A 19923-nucleotide genomic window follows, 5' to 3' on the forward strand; every position below is an offset into this window, starting at 1 on the left:
TACAAGCCGATATGGAATTGGTGGGAAAAAGGAGCACTGTGTTGAGAACGGATATAGAGTTAGGTGTCATTTGCGTAGCAATGTAAGTTGAAGCCATGATGACGGATAATGGTACCTAATGGGAGCATGTAGATGATGAACAGTAAAGGACCAAGAACAGAACCCTGGGGAACACCGTGAGAAACAGGGGCAGTAGTGGACTTAGCCTTGTGGATAAAGATGTAACCCTGAGGGTCAGACAGGTAGGAAGTGAACCAGGATAGGGCCGTTTCAGAAATACAAATCACAATTATTTGATGGACCTGAGCTAACATGTGCAGTTCATGTTATTTTCAACTAACGTTAACGAATAAATACGGTAACAAATATTGCTCACTGCAAAGTGTTACCAGTAATAGATTAGATTTAAATGTTTCTGCATGTCAAAAGCACCAAGAAGCCTAATTATATTGTGATTTACATATTTTATTACAAAAAAAATTGACAATCATTTGGATTAAAAAGCTACAAAGGCCGTTTTGTTGAAGAACACAATACCACAGTGTTGTTTTAAACAAAACGCAAGCATGATATTTGCTGGTGTAGGAACAAAATGCCTATTACCTGTACAGACATGAGCAATCAAGCAATTAATATACAACAGACTATGAGGAGAAAGTAACAGAGCACAAAAAACGATTAGACAGAATCTCAGCTTTGAAGAGGAGAATTATCCATAGTGTAAAAGTTTTTGTTCCCCTCCCTGATAAAAGGTCAAAATTTTGCCTGGTCCCTTTCTCTCTAACAGTTGTTTAATGCAAAATGCTGTCAAACAAAACAACATTTTTCTACAAACATAATATGAGCTACATTCCGAAATTGATTCTCACTTAGCATAAAATAACTTTTTATACACCAGACCTCTACAACAATTATATATTGCATCAGTTATATAAAGAATAGAGCAAAATGAAAAAGAAAGGTGCCTGAGTGATATCTGCTTGCTTTTGAGTAAATGATGATTGTGCCTCAAAAATAGTGAAATGTACCATATACCGGGGTAATGATTACTGTCACTTACAACCACAAACAATATAGATTTCAATCACTGTACTGCTGCTTGATGCAATCCATAACCATTAACTATTGTACAGACAATATAAGATGATAGCGAACACATTTCAGTATTATAAATTATATCTAATCACTTCATTGTGACTAAAAAGTGCTGATATAAGCTATAGATCAGATCTTATTGGTTTATTCTCATATCAGCTGTTGATTTTAACGTGCCATAATATAAGATGTTGAAAACTTTCAAAGGGTCTAAATATTTTTGAAGTTTGCAGCAATTCCCAAAACTAGTATTGCAATGTGGTTAATCCTTATTGTTTTACCTGAATGTATAAGAGTTATTATTTTAGTGACTATAATATTTTTGGTATGTGGTAGATGACATGGCTTGGGTTTTACAGTTGAGGGCATGTCTGATATTTGAAGGCAACTTTGGTCTGTTTGCATAAATACATCTTTTGGTAAAAGACATGAACTACGATTGATTAGTAGATCAGGATGGGTTTGGTAATTCCAAAAGTGCACCAACCGCACCAAAATATCCCTGAAAAACAAAAAAAAAATGGTTATGAGTGATGTGTTTAGATATTGTTTGAGCTTTGGAGGTATTATACAGACTCACACACACCTCATGTCGAAGGAATAGGGCTTTGAGTTGTCCTTTGCTCCAGTAGTCCAAAGCATAAGCGAGCAACTTCATGGATAATGTGTTCACTCGCAGGAAGTTCCCAACAAACACCACTCTTTCAATGTTCTAAATAGAAGAAACTCATAATAAGCATTCATCATGGAAATGCAATTAATTTAAGAGGAGTTTCCCAGGAGTTGATTGGCCCCTGGTCTCTCATAGCCCTGTACAATGCTGCTTGATCCAGATTTCACAAGGCAGCACCGTAAAGAGGCTGACAGACAAGGGCAAGGACAACATAATAGCGATTTATAGTGTGGGTGTACATGTGTACCTCGTTAAGCGCACACATGCGTGTGATTGAGCCAATGTTGTTTGTGATGGTGACAAGTGTTGCTCTAGCCAGATCCTCCTTTGAGACGGAGTCTCTCTTCTCCTTACACATCATGTTCCCAAAGCTGCAGAAAAAAAAACATATATACACATTATATTGATTATGTGTGTCTAAAATAACCCTTTAACATAAAAAAAGCCTCCAAATGTTTGAACTGTAGTGTATATGCCTGTACCTGGAGGCAACAGCCCATCCTGGCAAGCCAAATCGCTCATAGTCACCACCGTAAATGTCCTTGACTAGTTTATCTACACGTGTGCTTTCTCCTTCTGTGGCCATTGCCAATGCCTCCTCAAAGGTGGAGCATCCAGTCAACAGGCAACACAACCCAAGGAATGTACCACCACCAAGACTGGAAGGGAGATTGAGAAAAAAATACCATAGCTTTACAGCAAAATCCCTGTTTATTTTGTTAAACTGTTAGATTTAAAGGGTTAGTTCACCAAAAATTAAATTTCTGTCATTAGTTACTCACCCTCATGTCGTTCCAAACCTGTAACAACGTGTCTACACTGGACGCAAGCGGTGCGACGCGTCAAAAGACAATAGAACCTATTATAATCAGTGATAATGTCTACACTGGATGTGACGCGACAAATTCCCGACAGTAAACGGATTCCCCGTTCTATTTCTGATGTAGTCCAAGTGCTTTGCAACGGTTGGCTTGTCGCGTTCAGTGTAGACAGCTTTTAGCTGTTGTGGCGCGGCACGATGCAACGCGATAAAAATTGCGTCTGGTGTAGACAAACACAAAATTAAGATATTTTTGATGAAATCCGAGAGGTTTCTGATCTCCCTATACACAATAATGTCATTCCAAATTTCAAGGCCCAGACAGGTAGTAGCCTAAAGACATCGTTAAAATAACCCATGTGAATACAGTGGTTCAACCTTAATGTTATGAAACAACGAGACATGGACTATTTTAACCATGCCTTTACGACCTTTCAGGGCCTTGAAATTTGGAATGACATTGCTGTGTATAGGGAGATCAGAAACCTTTCATCAAAAATATCTTAATTTGTGTTCCGAAGATGAGCAAAGATCTTGCGGGTGTGGAACGACATGAGGGTGAGTAATTAATGACAGAAATTTCATTTTTGGATGAACTAACCCTTTAACAGTTATTAAGAAATGGATGCAATATTATAAAGCCATGACCAACCTGGTTCCAGTGACACGCTTGTAGTTGTCTTTGGAGTATACAGCCAGTATGCTGACACCTGAGCCAATGTTGACAAGCAACAAAGGATAGGGGTTCTCCAGGTTGTATGCCCTCTGCTCGCAACGCTCAGGGTCTGTTGGGTGCTCAAAATAGTAACATTCGGATAAACCACTTGAGACCACCGAGTCAATGTACAGAACCCCCTTTATCAGACATTCCAGCTCATCCAGCTTCAACAGCTGCAGATTGGCCATCTAAGAGAAGAGAGACAGCACAGTGAGCCATTTAGTTAAACAGATTGCATAGAAAAGATATATAAGTGCAACAAAGTAAGCTTGAACATACCGTACGGAAGTTAGCCTCATATTTAAATGCACCACCTCCAGTGGCACAGAGGGTCGTGTGCAGACTGGAGAAGTGCTTGTCTCGGCCCATCTGCAGGAAGGCAGGCAGCTCGTGCGTGGGAAAGCGAATGAAGTGCAGACTGCCCTTGCGGCCCCAAAGGGTGAGGTCAGTCAGCTCCAGGTGGACATCTCGAATACCTGTTTTGCCGTAGGCGGTGTGTGAGGTGAGGTAGTGACGGATGCTTTTCAGACTCTCTACCTCCTCCTGTTCTTCCTCTGCTGTAATGTCTTTGGGCTCGAAGTAGACCAGCTTCACCAATGTGCCACCAATGTCCATGCCAAACCATGGGAAAGCTGGGAACAAATGACAGGTAAGTCACCTTGTGCATATTCTAAACACATTTTCTGCAAGTAAACAAAAATAAAAGCTTATTTTTAAATAAACTGAAATGCAGTTAATGATTAACTTAAATTTTTCATAAATGTTCTTCGCACAATCACTTGGGCAGGGTTGGATAGTTGCACTTGATGATGTCAACACTGACTAATAAGTAAAACTGACTAATTTAAAATATTTTTACTGCATGGAATTAAATATTGGTTTAATATGTTATCAAAATTATTGTAATTATAATCAAGAATATTTAAATGTCTGAGATGACAGATACACACACTCACCGGCTTTATTAGGTACACCTGTTCAACTGCTTGTTGACGCAAATATCTAATCAGCCAATCACATGGTGACTTAAGGGACTTTGAAAGTGGCATGGTTGCTGGCGCCAGACAGGCTAGTCTGATGATCTACTGGGATTTTCATGGGTTTACACAGAAAATGGTCAGGAAAAAGAGAAAATATCCAGTGAGTGGCAGTTCTATGGGTGAAAATGCCTTGGTGAAGCCAGAGGTCAGAAGGGAATGGCCAGATCGGTTCGAGCTGATAAAAAGGCAACAGTAACTCAAATAACCACTTGTTACAACCAAGGTCTGCAGAAGAGCATCTCTGAACGCACAACACGTCAAACCTTGAAGCAAATGGGCTCCAGCAGCAGAAGACCACACCTGGTGCCACTCCTGTCAGCTAAGAACAGGAAACTGAGGCTACAATTTGCATGGGCTCACCAAAATTAGATTGAAGATTGGAAAAACGTTGCCTGAGTCTCAATTTCCGCTGCAACATTCAGATGGTAGGGTCAGAATCTGGTGTACACAACGTGAAAGCATGAATCCATCATGTCTTGCATCAACAGTTCAGGCTGCTGCTGGTGGTGTAAGGGTGTGGGGGAGATTTTCCTGACACACTTTGGGCCCCTTAGTACCAACTGAGCATCGTTTAAACACTACAGCCTACCTGAGTACTGTTGCTAACCATGTCAATCCATTTATGACCACAGCACAGCAGAATAACACGCCATGTCACAAAGCTCAAATCATCTCAAACTGGTTTCTTGAACATGACAATGAGTTCACTATACTCAAATGGCCTCTACAGTCATTATCTCTCAGTCCAATAGAGCACCTTTGGGATCTGGTGGAACAGGAGATTCGCATCATGGATGTACAGTCGACAAATTTGCAGCAACTGTGTGATGCTATCAAGTCAAGGCAGTTCTGAAGGCAAAAGGAGGTCCAAACCAGTACTAGCAATGTGTACCTAATAAAGTGGCCGGTGAGTGAGAATACTGTGTATATTTATACTTCTGTACAATTTTACTTTAGTGCTGGGTTGCCACTTATTGTGAAAATATAAAATTCCTAAAAAAAATAAAATCTAGTTAACCATTTCCTTATTAAATATATCAATTGGAAATTAGACTGTATTAATTTCTTATGCAAATATCCTGAATCGTGTTACGTTTATTTCTAAATCCAATTACACCTTATCTAACATTTAAACAATATTTAATTCCAGGACTAGTGCATATATTTTTTCAGATTAACAGGAATCTCCAATTTACAATTTTTTTTTCTAGCAAGTGTTCATCGATGTTAATTGTGAGCGTACAAAATTAACAAATATGGCTATAAAATATGTCACTACAGGTTATTTATTTATTTATATTCGACATTTTATCATTATGATGTGAGCATGAGCTCCGTTAACCCCGTTACCTATCGCTATAACAAGATGGTTCACCTACGCGGCCTGTTCTTTTTCAGCGAATCGAGCCTCATCATTGCCGGCGTCGATTTTGACACTCGCTGCTCTCTGAGTGCACTGCCACCGGCCGCAGCACTGTCTGCTCCCGGTGTAGCAATTATGCTACATGACGTCTCCGTCTTTGATCGAGGCAGCCTGAGCGCTGTCGATTCTTCCTCTTGTTCCTCCGCACATCCCTCGCCGTCACAGTAAAAGCCGTTCAGCTCCATTATGTCGTTCAACAAAAATCTCTACATCGATTGTCAAGCAGAAAAATCACCGTTAACATGTATAAATGCATTGTCAGTATTTCTTATTGTTATTTAGATCTATATAGAAAATGTTTACGTCGCTGCGTTTACAACACAAGCACAGTTACTCGAGTCACCAATGAATGCGCTTCTCCAGTCAACTGAAATCGCAAAGAGCCAATCAAGTTCTCTGTCCTCAATGGCGAGCACGTTGTCTTCATCACCAGCAGATGGCGCGCTTCACATAAACACTTCAGTCACAACCCTTACAGTCTTTTATGCTATGACTGACCAGAAAGACACAAGGTAGTACATTTTATTTCAGAAACATTACTGGAAATCACTAAGACTGCGCATGGTATTCCTCTGAAATACAGTATCTAAAAAATAAAGGCACAGATAAAATACTTAAAAAGATGAGTAGTAACGATTACCACATACAATTCAAATCATGTTCAATCATACATGTCTAAACTTCTTATCAAAAAGTGTAGACACAAGTGCAATTGCTGATTAAAATATTAAATTTAAAGTGTACTCGGTTCAGTCAGAGTTATTCACAATGTTTACTTGCAATTACTCTTACACAGGTCATTTGATGCTAATAGCATGAATCTTATAACATTCTCCATTTCAACAGGTAGCGAATACAAAGCAGCCCAAAGAACATGAGTCTGAATGATGGAGAGAGTAAACTGAAAAATATATACATTGAATACAATTTAAGATAAATGCATCTGGCAAAAATGAAATTTATCTTATTCAACTACACTTCAAAATAGACATAGACACTTCTGCAGACCCAACCCTTATATATATCAGGGCTGCAATATAAACAGATTTCCCCCCCTCCACACTTGGATTAGGCACTTGGCTATGTTTGCATTTAGCTTTATCCATCTTAGCAGTTACTCCACAATAAGTACCTCTTACAGACCGTGGTGGAAATGGGTGAGATTTACTGGGGGGACCCAAGTTGGGGACATATTGTATATTTTCAAACCATAGATGCAGAAAATCCAATTACATTTATGTTTGTAATTTGAATGGCATTTGGAGGCTATTACATGGATAAAAGATGGAAATTCTCTACATGTTGAACTGGAATTCACTCCCTGGACTTTCTGGTCCCCCTTCCTGCCATTTCCAGCCCTGCTGGAAAACATTTGATTTTTGTCAATGGTCGAATGCATCTTGTTTGCACGTTTTTATGATTTGAATGTATTCCAATGAAATAGAAAGTGCCTGTTGGACAGTCTCACAGAGGTCAAACTACCCTCATAATACGGGACAGTGATGGACAAAGAGTTCACTAAGGTGTCTGTGAATGAGGGTTCATGAGAAACAAGATGAGTTTGGGGACAAACACTGCTGCAGTCTTCTGTGAGGGGGCTAACGGAAAGGGCTGGAGCAATTGTTTAATGCTCAAGCAAGTGCTTTCTATAAATGTCCAATAGAGGTTATGCAAAAGCTCCTTATATTCATGGTCTGTCACACACAGGATATATTCTTGAAATGTTTTACAATTGACAACACAACCAATTGTTGTACAATGTAATACCTGTCAAGCTAGGTTTTCCAAATTACTTAGAAGTTACTGGACACTCCATTTATTAGCAGTGAATCTGATTTAACAGGTGCAACAGCAGTTAAATTCATTATCGGCCCTGTCATACAAGGCACATGGCAAACAAGGATTATGTATAGGCCTAAATATACACACATGAAAATAAATACATAAGAATGAAACCACAAAAGAGTTTGGTGAAAGAGGTTATGTAGGATAGAAGGCAAAATTTTCAGTGATTAACTAAAATTTCAGTTTGTTCCTCACCGCAAGCTATTGCGTGGCTTTAAAAGACTTGGTATATAGTGCGCAGATCGTAGGAAGTACTTTTATGCTATGTTTTGTCCTTTTCTAAACTTGACAGCAGCAGTTACTATCCAATGTTGTTCTATGGAAAAGAGCAGCGTGGACATTCACTTAATCAAAAAATAAAAATTATATGGGTTTCATGAGTACATAATGACCACATTTTCATTTTGGGGGTGAAGTATCCTTTTAAGACCTTTTCAGTTAATGCTTGAGCTTCCAAGCCAAGAAAACAGCAGACAGAGCAATCCCAGCAGCAGCAACAAGTTGGTAGTTGTTTATCCTGAATAACTCTTGATAGCCCTCTTCTCTCAGCTCTGGCTGTAGAATAGTTGCTGGCCTAGCATTAGATTCTTCCTCTCGGTAGTTGGTGGAGGCTGACTTCTTACGGTCTGATGCCTCTGAATCATTCCCAGATGGATCACTGAGAGGAACTACATTTTCTGTGCCAATATGGTTCTCAGAGATGACTCTGCTACGTTGCAGCATGCTTGGTGGCTGACCATTCAAATTTTCAGCAGGTGGCTCCTCAGCAAACCGGATTACATTAACCATTGTCTGACTCGGACAGAAAGATTCGTAGTGGTCTTCCTCAGGCTGGTTAGGAGTCGAGGGAGCAGCAATGTGTGGAGCGTCATTTAAAGACCAAGAGGCAGAATCAGGGGAAGCAATGGCAGTGGAGGTCTGCTCTGCAAGACTAGTAGACCGTCCAGGTTCTGTGGAAGACTCTGTTGCTCTGCTGATCTCCAAATCATCAGAAACCACTGAGCAAGGCTCTTCTGGCAAGACAGGAAGAGCCTCTGCTCTGTTCTGCTGGGGTTCTGAATACTGAAGGATGCCAGGTTTGCTGAAGTATTCCTGCTCGATGGAAGAGGGAGGGTGCGCAACCACCTCAGTAGGTGCAGATGATGTTGCCTGACCTGTACTAGTCGAATTTGTCTGGCCATTAAAAGCTGGTAATACAACAGTGTTGTTCCTCTGAACAAGCTGCAGAGAAAACAGAAGATCAAGTCACAGATTACAACAGATTAATTGTTGAAAAACTGGAAAAAGAGAAAATTTCTGTATATTGCTTTTATGAGCTAATTGTTTCTGCCTAAATGAACACATGGTGTTTTGCTAACTGCATGATTTGTATTATCTTAGAACTGCATTTCTGGACATATGGACATTACTTGGACACAGTCACATCTGATAACAGATTACTCTAAAATAAATTGTAATGTAGAAACTAGGGCTGCCCTCAACTAAAGATTTTTCTAGTGGACTAATAGTTGTTCATTTAAGCGCTTAGTCGACTAATCGCACGTGTACATTAATTAGCTATATAAATCATAATAACAAGCCTTTAATTGCCTGTATATAACAGCCTAATCAGTGCTCAAACGCATGCATGAAGCTTGCCACAAAAAAAAAAAAAAAAACATTTTAATAACGTTTTCTGTCTTTTTGGCTGCAGAAATTAGGTTGACGATGCGGACTCGTCATCTCCGCAATAGTGGATGTGCCTATATGCACGTTTCATACAGATTACATAATCTGAGAATATTTGTTTTCCACTTGAATTGGTTGACAATTGCTTGACATTTCTAGCTTTATATCATGTCTGTGAGGCAAGTACCGAGAAGGCAGAAAGTACATCCTGTTTGTTTTCTTTATTTTAAAAAGGCACAATGTTTTCTTGTTACTGTGGGGTTACACAAATAAAAGTAGGCCAGTTTTGAATTATGCATTACTCTTATCTGTATGACCAAAAATGGAGTATTTTAAGTTGTTTCTGCTGTTATCAGAAAAAATGCAAGTGATTGCATCGGCGCCTCCATGTCACGCAGTAAGCACGTTAAAACTTTGGTTTTCACACTCCACAAAAACACTTGGTATGTGCTACAATAATAGCACACATTTATCTAGGTTAACATTAGAGCGAGCAGCAAGTTTTAAATAAGTCATTTTTGAGGTTGATGGATGACAGGCGAAAGTTTGGATTTCTTGCCCGACATACTGTAATTAATCACAAGTATCTGTCCCTCGCAGACTGCGTGACTTCGCCACAAGTGTTTCTTTTTCTGCGAATAAAGTATAGTTCCCTTATTATGTGTACGCGAGGGTCAGCGTATAGTGCGCGTGACACGAATTTCGTCATCAGAAGAGTACACGCATACTGTATGCGCACCGCCGGATTTTTGTAACCGTGTGCATTTAATTTTTTTGCAGTAATTAGTTTATCCACAAGGTGTCAACCGTGCCCTGGAGGCGTCGATTCACAAGGTAATCAAAGACAAAATGCATAAACAGAACAGACCAGAACGCATGCAAGCTACAGTGACAATGGTTGCCTACACAGTCGAGAGATTGTGCGAAGAGGTTAGAAAGTACCCTCATTTGTACTACTCTAGCATGAAAGATGTTTTCATGGGTTGTAACTCGTCGTGGTGAGAGATTGCTCAAAACTTCACATGCGTCGAATGCCTGTACGAGTCAAATGAAGTATACTTTCCAAGGCTGTGCGTTCGACTGTGCGCGTACACTAGCACGTAAAAAAACTAAGTATACCCAGGGCTTAACAGACTAATAAAATTTTTAGTCGACTAAGCCTCTTCTAGTCGACTAATGTTTAATATTAGGGGGCAGCCCTAGTAGAAACATACATTTTCTGTAAAGCTGCTTTGAAACAATATTTATTGTGAAAAGCGTTATACGGTTAAGTCTTGACGTCACACGGCAGCGCTTCCGGGTCCAAACGCTCTATCTCATACCACAAGAAAACAACAAACGGTGCTAATATACACACACGATGTGGTGTAATACTACCAAAAACTTATAATCACAACCTTTATCTCCATACCAAAATTCCAGATGGCCAGACAGTGATACATCGTTTATAAATCGTTAAAATATTAATATCTGTGATGCTGTGAGCACGGAGACTGTTGTGTAGACTGTAAGTATTTTAAATGTTTAACTTTTTAAAATGTTAAATGTTTAAAATGAATAAATAGCACTCATAAACAGCCGTCGAGATGGCATTCTCAAGTGAAACGAGTCATGGCTTGGACCCAGAAACGGCGTTCCTTACGTCACGACTTAACAACCGGATACAAATAAACATGAATTGAACTGAATTGAAAACAAACTAGCTTTGCCTAAGAACAAAAGTGAAGTGCTTTGGTTTGAGCATTACCTCATTTGCAGTTGGGTCAGAGATCTCTTCAGGCTCCTGAATTGTCCTTTCCTCTCTCAGTGGGGGATTAGTGTCTTGGACAGGGAGCTTCTCAGAGGTGTCAGTGTCCTTGACTGTGATTGGCACCTGGATATTCTCTGACATCTGAGAACTTTGGGAGGTGGTGCAAGGCTTTGTAATTTGAATTGGAGAGGTGCTTGAGGAGGATGCTTGAGCACTTGAGGTGGAGAGGACAGTTTCACCAGATAATGAGGAGGTGGTGCTTTGGTCTGTTAAAGCCAAGCCATCTGGAGTATCTAAAATAGGTGTTTTGTTCTCAGCTGGCCCAGTGTGGGTTGGGACTTTGGAGACTGAGATTACAGCAGAGGGAGGTGCTTGGGAAGGAGCAACAACCACAGGTGCAATTTCAGCTTGGGATACTGGTTCAAGAGAAGGTGCTGGAACTGGAGTAGGAAGGTTCTGCACTTGCTGTGTCTCTGGAACTTTGGGAACAGGAGCAGGAGATGGTTCAGGGGCTGCATTGTTGGAAGGGGGAGTTGAATGTGCTGGGACGTCCCTTGCGGGTGGATTCAGCAAAGGAGAAGTGGTCACTGGGACAGTATGAACTGTTGCTGTGGTTACGCTTGCTGTGGCACCAGCTGAAGAAAAAGAAGGAGCTGGAGTAGGTGCAGGTCTGGGCACAGGAGCAGCAGGAGCTGCATTATCTATAGATAAAACATAAGAAAAAAGGCATTCATAAATAATGTCCCTCCTTTTCATAATTAGCTGTGAACACAAGCAAGAAAGCTCTTACTTTTGATTCCCCTGATCCTGTCATAAGCATCGCTCATCTCATCAGCCAGTTCCCTATGTTCACAGTTCCTTAGTGCAGTGATGAACTCATCAGGCCAGTTCTCTCGTCTGCGTAGATTGTCCAGAAGTGTCTGCATAGCAGTGAAGTTTCCAGAAGTTTCTCTCTTGGCTTCGACCTCTTCCTGCAAAATTAAAAATTTTAATTAGTAAACAAAAACAATTTAACTGCATATCTGGTTATAGTTGTGATGTTATTTGTGTTTAATGTGATCCAGCTTACCCTATCAGTGATTGTGAGGCATGGCAGGTGAGGTAATATATCTCTCACTTTGACCGTTGACGAAAAGCGAGCCAAATTTGACCTGATCGCTTTGTTATAAAATTGTTCACGTGTCAACGACATTTTTACCCTTCGAAAGAGAGAGTGATAGAAAAAGAGTTTTATTTAGTGATTTACAGTACTGTTATTAATTACACTAAATAAAAACATACTTTCAAATAAATATTAGTACCTGCTTTAAACCGTAAAATTCAACTCTTCTTTGTGTCCCTGAATCTGGACTTCAGATCAGCCCTGGGAAAAGAATTACAAATTGTAAATCTTTGTTGTGAAACCCTTAAAAGCTTTAATGAAATGAGTTTAATGAAAACTGTGAATTGGCTTAAACTAGGCAGAGTACAGTCTGCTGACAATGCTTGAAATATGATTGCATAATACATCCTGGATTGCACTTCTGGATGAGGAAAGCAACTAAAAGTGAAAGTGAAAACTTAGAGAATTATAGGGAAATCCTGAAGTTTCTATTTGGTCTTCATTAGAAAAGAGTTTCAGACATAACAGAAAAATGAAAATGCATTTGACATCACTGCAATCTTAAACCAGAAATAAATGTTGGTAAAGTGAAATGTAGAGCGGATGTGACGAATGTAAAGCAGATTTTGCATCATCTTGCAACATTTACTCATTAGTACAGGGGATGTCCCCAAATGCCTTCATAAATGTCTGTGAAATGTAGAGCAGATATGACGAATGTAAAGCAGATTTTGCATAATCATTAATCATTATTTATCAGAGCTCTGTCCCATTTTTAGTCTGACTATATGTCAGTAATGCAGTGGTTCCCAAACTGGGGGGCACAGAGTTCTAAAAAGGGGGGCGCTGCAAGGCTAAGGGATAGTGTACAGTCAGCAGATTGTTATGCAAAATAAACCTCCTCAGGGTGATACAAGACACCACTGTGAAATTATCCAGCTACTTGTCACATAAGTAAATAATATAACACAAACTATTAATTTGACGTATTATATTACCTCAAGATGTCTCACAGTACCCACTTGAGCGATCTGTTATCAGTTGTTGCTGTCGTGGAATAACAGACGCTAGATGGCGCAATTGAAGAATCAGAATTGAGTATTGCAGGGAGTCGTGTAAATATATAAATGAATGATGCATGGTTCTGCACTAAGCATGGACAAGGAAAGGACTGCCAGTGCAAGGTAAACGTAAAGCAGACAATGAATCCACTTCAAACTCACAACTACCAAAACAACATGTCTACACCAGATGAGAGCGACATAGAACTAATTATAATCAGTGATGCTGTCTACACTGGATGCGGCAAGACATGACAAATCCCTGACAGTAAACTGATATATCCCCGTTTGCGCTCACGCAAATTCTGACACAAAGGATTTGCAACGTTCGCTTTGTCGCATCCAGTAGACAGCCTCAAGCTGTTTGACAGTATGAAGCCAAACAAGTTAAGACTTCACATCAGGAACACAAAGGTCCCGTACACACTGCATAGCATTTTTGTACAATGCAGTTGTCACTCCCGTAAATTACTGCACAGTGTGTGTACAGAACAGGATTACGCACTAAAAGGTAACTAACAACCAAATTTAGCTGCAGTGTGTACGTGACCAAAGAGAAGCTGTTGAAGTTGAGAAGTTGTAGCACTGTATTAATTGCAATGTTTCACATAAATCCTATAGGATTTTGCAAGCAATGTCTGAGACAAATCAGATCTCTACCTCCTGCAGACACATTTAATATGCCAGTTAATCAGTATGTGTGCTAAGCTTCTGAGTACATGTACAGTATATCTGTAAATCATTTTAAGTGCAAATTATTTAAATGTTTAAGACAAATTTGTCTTAAACATTTAAATAATTTGCACTTAAAATGGTCAACAGTAGGTATATTGTCTAGAACTACACACCACCAAAGTGACCTTGACATGGATGAATACTTTAGTATTTCTGTATGGCAGTAAGTACAAAACGTGATGTGACTTGGACATTACCCTGCTAGTGGAAAAATTAATGATCTCCAAACATCAAAGCATAAAACTACTGCTGTTCTGTAACTGTTGCTCCTCATTCCCTTAAAATGTTGAGTTACAATATATGTGACCCTGGACCACAAAACCAGTCATAAGTTGCACGGGTATATTTGTAGCAATAGCCAACAATACATTGTATAGGTCAAAATTATCGATTTTTCTTTTATGCCGAAAATCATTATTAAGTAAAGATCATATTTTGTAAATCTCCTACCGTAAATATATCAAAAAAATATTTTTTGAGTGGAAATGCATTGCTAAGGACTTCATTTGGATAACTTTAAAGGCGATTTTCTCAATATTTTGATTTTTTTTTTGCACCCTCAGATTAGATACAAATAGTTGTATCTCGGCCAAATGTTGCCCTATCAACAAACCATACATTAATGGAAAGCTTATTTATTCAGCTTTCAGATGATGTATAAATCTCAATTTCAAAAAATTAACCCTTATGACTGGTTTTGTGGTCCAGGGTCATATATGCTGCTCCTAGAAGGAAGGAAATCATGTACAAAACTGGGATGCCAAAAGCCAATGGAGTAAAGTGACAGCTAAAAAAGTATACAGTGTAATACTACTTTATTACAGTGTATATAATATACAGTATAAAAAAGTATAATAGAATTAAAGTCAACAACTGAGAACACAGATGCTACATGAATACTATTCAAAAAGTATTCAGTCATATGTAACCAAACTTGTAGCCAAAAGGAGGATTCAAGCAAACGGGTTCAATCGACAGAATAACTGTGTAGTGCAGAGGTGGGGAACGTTGATCCTGGAGGGCCATTGTCAGCTCCAACCCTAATTAAACACACCTGAAGCTAATCAAGGTATTCAGGATTACTAAAGTTACAAGCAGGTGAGTGTTTTTTTTCAGGGTTGGCGCTAAACTCTGCAGGACAATGGCCCTCCAGGATCAACGTTCCCCACCCCTGGTGTAGTGGGAACAGGTCATCAGAGACTTTGGTCTGTTTGCACTTAAACAGCTCAGAAATTATAATCTGTTGTCAGGTTCAATGACAGTACTGCTCTTCTAAACCAAGACAATGGCAGGTTAATCCACAGTTCATGTTCCTCAAAGGTCAAAAATGAAATATAGTTTAACTGGAACAGAGCCATGTGTTATTATCTGTCATCTAGTATGATAACAGGCACATGAAGGTCCATCTACTGTTAACACTAAACTTGACAGACTGTATTCAGGTGCTGTCCTTCCTCTGAGCTAATGTGCAGCCAACCAGATTCAAGACTATTCACAGTTTCTAATAAATTATTATAGGGTTTAAAGCACGAGGTTGAGGTCACAATGACAGACTGCATAATTGGCTTCTCTTCAAGGAAACTGGCAAACCTACTCTCATGTGGAATGTCCTCTAAACGACCGTGCCGTTTCCCTGTAAAATCTTGAAGAAACCTTGTCAAGTACTTTGTGGTGACCAGGAAGCACCTACATGTCTTGATATACAGTATACCACACTTTAAAGCATACCACAGTATATACCACACTTTAAAGTATGCTACACATTGTGCCTGACGTATATAGCGACAAAGAACAACCTTTGAATCCCAAGCAAAAGTGATTATGAAGAGTTCACAGAAGAAAACATGCTTTTAAAGTCGATTTTACTAGAAAAAAAAAAAAACGTCGCAAGATACATAAATATACAAAAACGCGCATATAAACGAGTTAAATTATTACATTTTGAGTTCATGTGATGGGTATTTACAAGACACAATAGCCTGTTTGTAAGTGAAATCGTCACCCTTAGCATAACTGCTGCGCGAGCTTTATGCAACAATACATTTACGTTAGGCTACACACGAAACACAAATACAGTATAATTAACGCACAAAACAACTAACATACCATAAATGTCAGCTGTATTTGAACTTACCCTTTAGACTAGAGGAAGGTCAGTCTATGAAGTCTTTCGAAGATTGAGCCACTTTCGTTATACACGTCTTCCGTCAGGCATTTAAAGCACAACCCTCCCCTGTCATCACACGCTGTTTGTCTTTTTCATTGGATCTCCGAACTGTGTTTCAACTTGTTACAATAGTACGCCACTAAATTCTCATATTTCCTGTATTTCCGTGCTCCAATATTGGAATGGGAAAACTTTAAAAACCATAACATTATTATTTATCATTATGGTGGCAGGTGTAGCGATCGGAGAGGACAAACTGTGTGGTCGAAAGTAGACTAAAATTATGCCTGGTCAGGTAGACTTTGAAATACATGGTTACATATTTTAATTATACAGCTGTTAAAGGTATGGTAGCTGTAAAACCTGATAAAGACGCCACTTGATAAACTGATAAACTCTCTTGAGGGAGGGGAAGGACATGAGAGATATGCTTCATAGTGAACGTGCTATACTTCCAGTTATTGGTATGTCCCTCGAGCCGCTGTTTATGTGGCCCGGGTGTGGCCCGGTTTTGATAGTTGTCATCATCAAAAATACATATGAAATGTGTACAAATATTTTAATAGGCTGCGCGTGGGTTGAACAGTGTGTGTACACTCACTGCGCAGACGCGAGTCCTCAGACATGCGCGTTTATGCTTGCACTGCACAGTTGACAGAAAAAGGGGCTTCTCCCAAATATATATTTATTTATTTATGTTTTATTTTATTATTTGATACTGTTTTAAGCCCATGAGCTTGTAAAGTTGAGTAGCACTGGTGTTCACCTTATTTTTAAATTGAAATTTTTAACCATCTGGTGCACCTCACTTATATTCCTCGCGGTCAAAAGACCGAACACAACTTTTTTTTTTTTTTTTTTTTTTTTTTTTGCAGTGAAATAAATATTTAGGCTACTATATTTTGGTTCAATACTATTTTTTCTTTAACATGTTGTATTTTGTGATACTAAAGAATATTCACCTCTAAACTATGCACCATTTATTTCTATATAAAATAATACAAATAGACCACTTTTTTCAAATTATGCAGTATTTAAGACAATAATAGAGCAAAGCTATTTAAAATCCAACGAATGGAGGCAGATTGGTGCCATCTGGTGGAAAGAAATAAAGAATATAATCTTTAATACCATTGTGTAGCCACTATATATAGCTGTATAAATATTTACAGGGTATTCCTGTTTATTTGGTCTTGCTGAGATCAGTGTTTTCAGACATAATTACTTTTAATATGTTTGGAATTTGGATATGTATTTAGACATTATCAATTTATTGATACTTGACTACTTGTCATAATTTATAATATTTAAAATGTTAATTTATAGTGTCAGGCAATGGCATTATTATTACAGTCAAACCTGAACACAGAGAAAGCATTTTGTTGCACAACATAATAAAAATGTAACCGAAATGAATAGGAATGCTTTATCATTCTTTATTTGTGGATTGTACACCCCAAAGATTCTCTGTATTTTTGTATTTCCCATTAATTTCCTATTTCCTTTTTTTTTTTTTTTTTTTACGATGATTTAGCCTTTATAAATCATGTCCATGATTTCTTTTTGTTCACATAGTAAGTGCCACAAGTCACCAAATTTCATACCATTCCGATGAAGTTACAATTTTAAAAAAAGTTACAACTTTTTTTGTTGTTCAGAAGTGACCGACAAACACCAGAGGGTTAACACAAGATTTGAATGTGTAAGGCTTCCATTGTCAATCACTTCCAGTTATTTTTCACTATACAAAAACCAACTCGTTATGCTGCTTGATATTACAAACTTGTACTTCTTATCATATTATTTTAATGTATTGTCTTAAATACAAACACACTGATTTGTAGCGCAAATTGCTTTAACGTTTACAGCACTTTGTTATTCTTCTAGTTATTAATGAACTGGAAGTCTCACACATTCACAGAAAATATAGCTTTACTTCTATGTTGCAAAATAAACAATAAAGAAAAAAGACTGTCAGAATTCTTAAGATATAACTTAATTTTGTCATGTTTAATTGAAAAACTAAAGCAGAAAGACATGGCAGCAGCAGCATAATAATAATATATCTGTAAGAAACTGTCTTGTCTGTGCAAAAGCCTCTATTATGCTATAAGGTGTTCAGGTGTTTGGTGTTTGCTTACTGGCCAAGTCACCTCCATGTATATTTCTCCAGAAGGCCAGTAGATGGCCTTGTAGAGTGGAGCTGTACTACTCCCAGTTTTTTTCACTGTCTTGTCTCTATCCATCTGAATTCCCACGCTGACTGGTTCTTTAACTCTCTTCACTGGTAATGGCTATTATATTATAGAAAATGCATGAATAATATGAGAATATCTCCTGAGGCTAAGGCCAACCCCTCGATGAGTATGCGTCTATGTTCAAGTATTTGTGTTTGTGTGTGTATGGGCCACTGAAGGCAGAATACTGTTGTGTAACAAATCACTGGCCTTATGTTTAACTCAAACAATCAATGCAAATACTTACTTCGCTTTATATATAACGGTTCCTTTTTATACTCTCTAAAGTAAATACTTAATATTTGAGTGAACTGACGTGTAGGCTAAATTAAACTGTTGTAAATACTGTTGACAAAGACATTATTTATATAAAAGATTTTAAAAAGTAGTAGCATGTTCTCAAGAAATATATGTATATATATTAGACATAGAGACTTGGCACACACCAACAAAAATCTGCCAAGCTGCTATAGGTTATAGATTAAAAATAAGTTCAGCTTGGTTAATGTCACATCTAACTGAAGAGCTCCTAAGTAAATGTATACATATACATTTTCTTGTGTTTTTCACATTTGTGGAGATCATTCATTGCTGGCCTATATATTGCATGTCACTGTATGTTCACCCCTGGAAGAGTAAATGTCAGAATGTATTTTGTATTAGCCAAGGAGGCTTTTAGTTGAAAGAACTGTCATCTTTTAAAAGCACCTAAAGGTAATCATCCATTCAGCACTAATAGAGCCTACACTAACACAGCATCCACTCTGAGCTCTTGACCGACAATATAGCTTGCTCACGTGGTTTTTGTGAGCCACAGTCTTTCCTTTCATTCTCTAATCTTTTGAAACCACATACAAATAAAGGCATATAGGCCCTACAATATTAAATATATAGTGTCCAAAAGAAAAAAAAAAAAATCCAGTATTGCTCACCGGCATAAGTTATGTTTGCATGGTATGGATGCTGGTTTCTGGTTTGGGAAGCAGGAGTTCTTGTGGACCAGTTACACCAGCTCAGTTTTGACTATGCTGGTCCACCAGCTAAACCAGCACAATACCAGCTCTTACCACCATAAACCAGCCTGGACATGGAATTCAGGCTATTTATGCATGTAAATATGTAATATTTCTATGAAACATTTTTCAGTAAATCATGCTGAATGTTCTGAAATGTTAGTGCCAACATATTAAAGGCACAATATGTAAGATTTTTGGATTACAATATCCAAAAACCACTAGAACAGTGTTATATATTGTGTTGACTTGTATACTTACATTATCCCAGATGTTTCCAAGAATGTTTAAATCCAGAGAAATAAGCTATTTTAACCAGGATACGGACCGTTTCCATGCGTCACCTATCAAAGACGTCATACCCGTGTTACCCTTTTTTTTTCCTGGTTTTATTCTGTAGAAACCGGGTGTGCCTCATATGTCCTGAAAAGTAAAGCTGCGGGCTCTTTGATCGCCCCCTGGTGGCTGGATGCAGTACAGGTCATAAACCACGCACTCTCCATGCAAACGAACGGAACTTGAGTCAAAATAAAAAAATAAATTACACTTCCAATAAAATTTTCCGAAAGATGGTTT

At 38.5% G+C, this 19923-nt stretch overlaps 2 protein-coding genes across 5 annotated transcripts; both read right to left on the minus strand.

Annotated features, from left to right (window-relative positions):
* Window positions 1-444: 444 nt before the first annotated feature.
* Window positions 445-6087, minus strand: pank2 (pantothenate kinase 2). Of its 3 annotated transcripts, none has more exons than XM_051916390.1 (7): window positions 5726-6087; window positions 3586-3938; window positions 3241-3494; window positions 2251-2427; window positions 2016-2139; window positions 1682-1807; window positions 445-1597 (listed from the first exon to the last, which is right to left on the minus strand). In XM_051916390.1, the coding sequence occupies exons 1-7, from the start codon at window positions 5952-5954 to the stop codon at window positions 1547-1549; spliced, it is 1314 nt and encodes a 437-aa protein (XP_051772350.1). In that variant the 5' UTR covers window positions 5955-6087; the 3' UTR covers window positions 445-1546. The 3 variants fall into 3 exon arrangements, with proteins under 3 accessions (XP_051772350.1, XP_051772351.1, XP_051772352.1); XM_051916391.1 differs by lacking the exon at window positions 5726-6087 and adding an exon at window positions 4263-5697; XM_051916392.1 differs by lacking the exon at window positions 5726-6087 and adding an exon at window positions 4080-4238.
* Window positions 6088-6277: 190 nt separating this feature from the next.
* mavs (mitochondrial antiviral signaling protein) lies at window positions 6278-16508 on the minus strand. Of its 2 annotated transcripts, XM_051916384.1 has the most exons (7): window positions 16065-16508; window positions 13133-13201; window positions 12334-12395; window positions 12102-12231; window positions 11823-12003; window positions 11030-11733; window positions 6278-8835 (listed from the first exon to the last, which is right to left on the minus strand). In XM_051916384.1, exons 4-7 carry the CDS (start codon window positions 12222-12224, stop codon window positions 8053-8055), a joined length of 1791 nt encoding a protein of 596 aa, XP_051772344.1. In that variant the 5' UTR covers window positions 12225-12231; window positions 12334-12395; window positions 13133-13201; window positions 16065-16508; the 3' UTR covers window positions 6278-8052. The 2 variants fall into 2 exon arrangements, with proteins under 2 accessions (XP_051772344.1, XP_051772343.1); XM_051916383.1 differs by lacking the exon at window positions 13133-13201 and having other exon boundaries at window positions 16065-16506.
* Between the last annotated feature and the right edge of the window lie 3415 nt (window positions 16509-19923).

This window comes from Ctenopharyngodon idella, chromosome 13, assembly GCF_019924925.1.
Source record: "Ctenopharyngodon idella isolate HZGC_01 chromosome 13, HZGC01, whole genome shotgun sequence".
NCBI classification, from domain to species: Eukaryota; Metazoa; Chordata; class Actinopteri; order Cypriniformes; family Xenocyprididae; genus Ctenopharyngodon; species Ctenopharyngodon idella.

Coding starts and splice junctions, on each gene's coding strand:
- pank2 (XM_051916390.1), bottom strand. CDS start 5,954: ATGGAGCTGAACGGCTTTTACTGTGACGGCGAGGGATGTGCGGAGGAA. Junction 1,808..2,015: donor GCATGTGTGCGCTTAACGAG/GTACACATGTAC, acceptor TCTTCTATTTAG/AACATTGAAAGAGTGGTGTT. Junction 1,598..1,681: donor CCCTATTCCTTCGACATGAG/GTGTGTGTGAGT, acceptor TTTGTTTTTCAG/GGATATTTTGGTGCGGTTGG.
- mavs (XM_051916384.1), bottom strand. CDS start 12,224: ATGTCGTTGACACGTGAACAATTTTATAACAAAGCGATCAGGTCAAAT. Junction 12,004..12,101: donor GCCTCACAATCACTGATAGG/GTAAGCTGGATC, acceptor TTAATTTTGCAG/GAAGAGGTCGAAGCCAAGAG. Junction 8,836..11,029: donor CTGACCCAACTGCAAATGAG/GTAATGCTCAAA, acceptor TTTTCTCTGCAG/CTTGTTCAGAGGAACAACAC.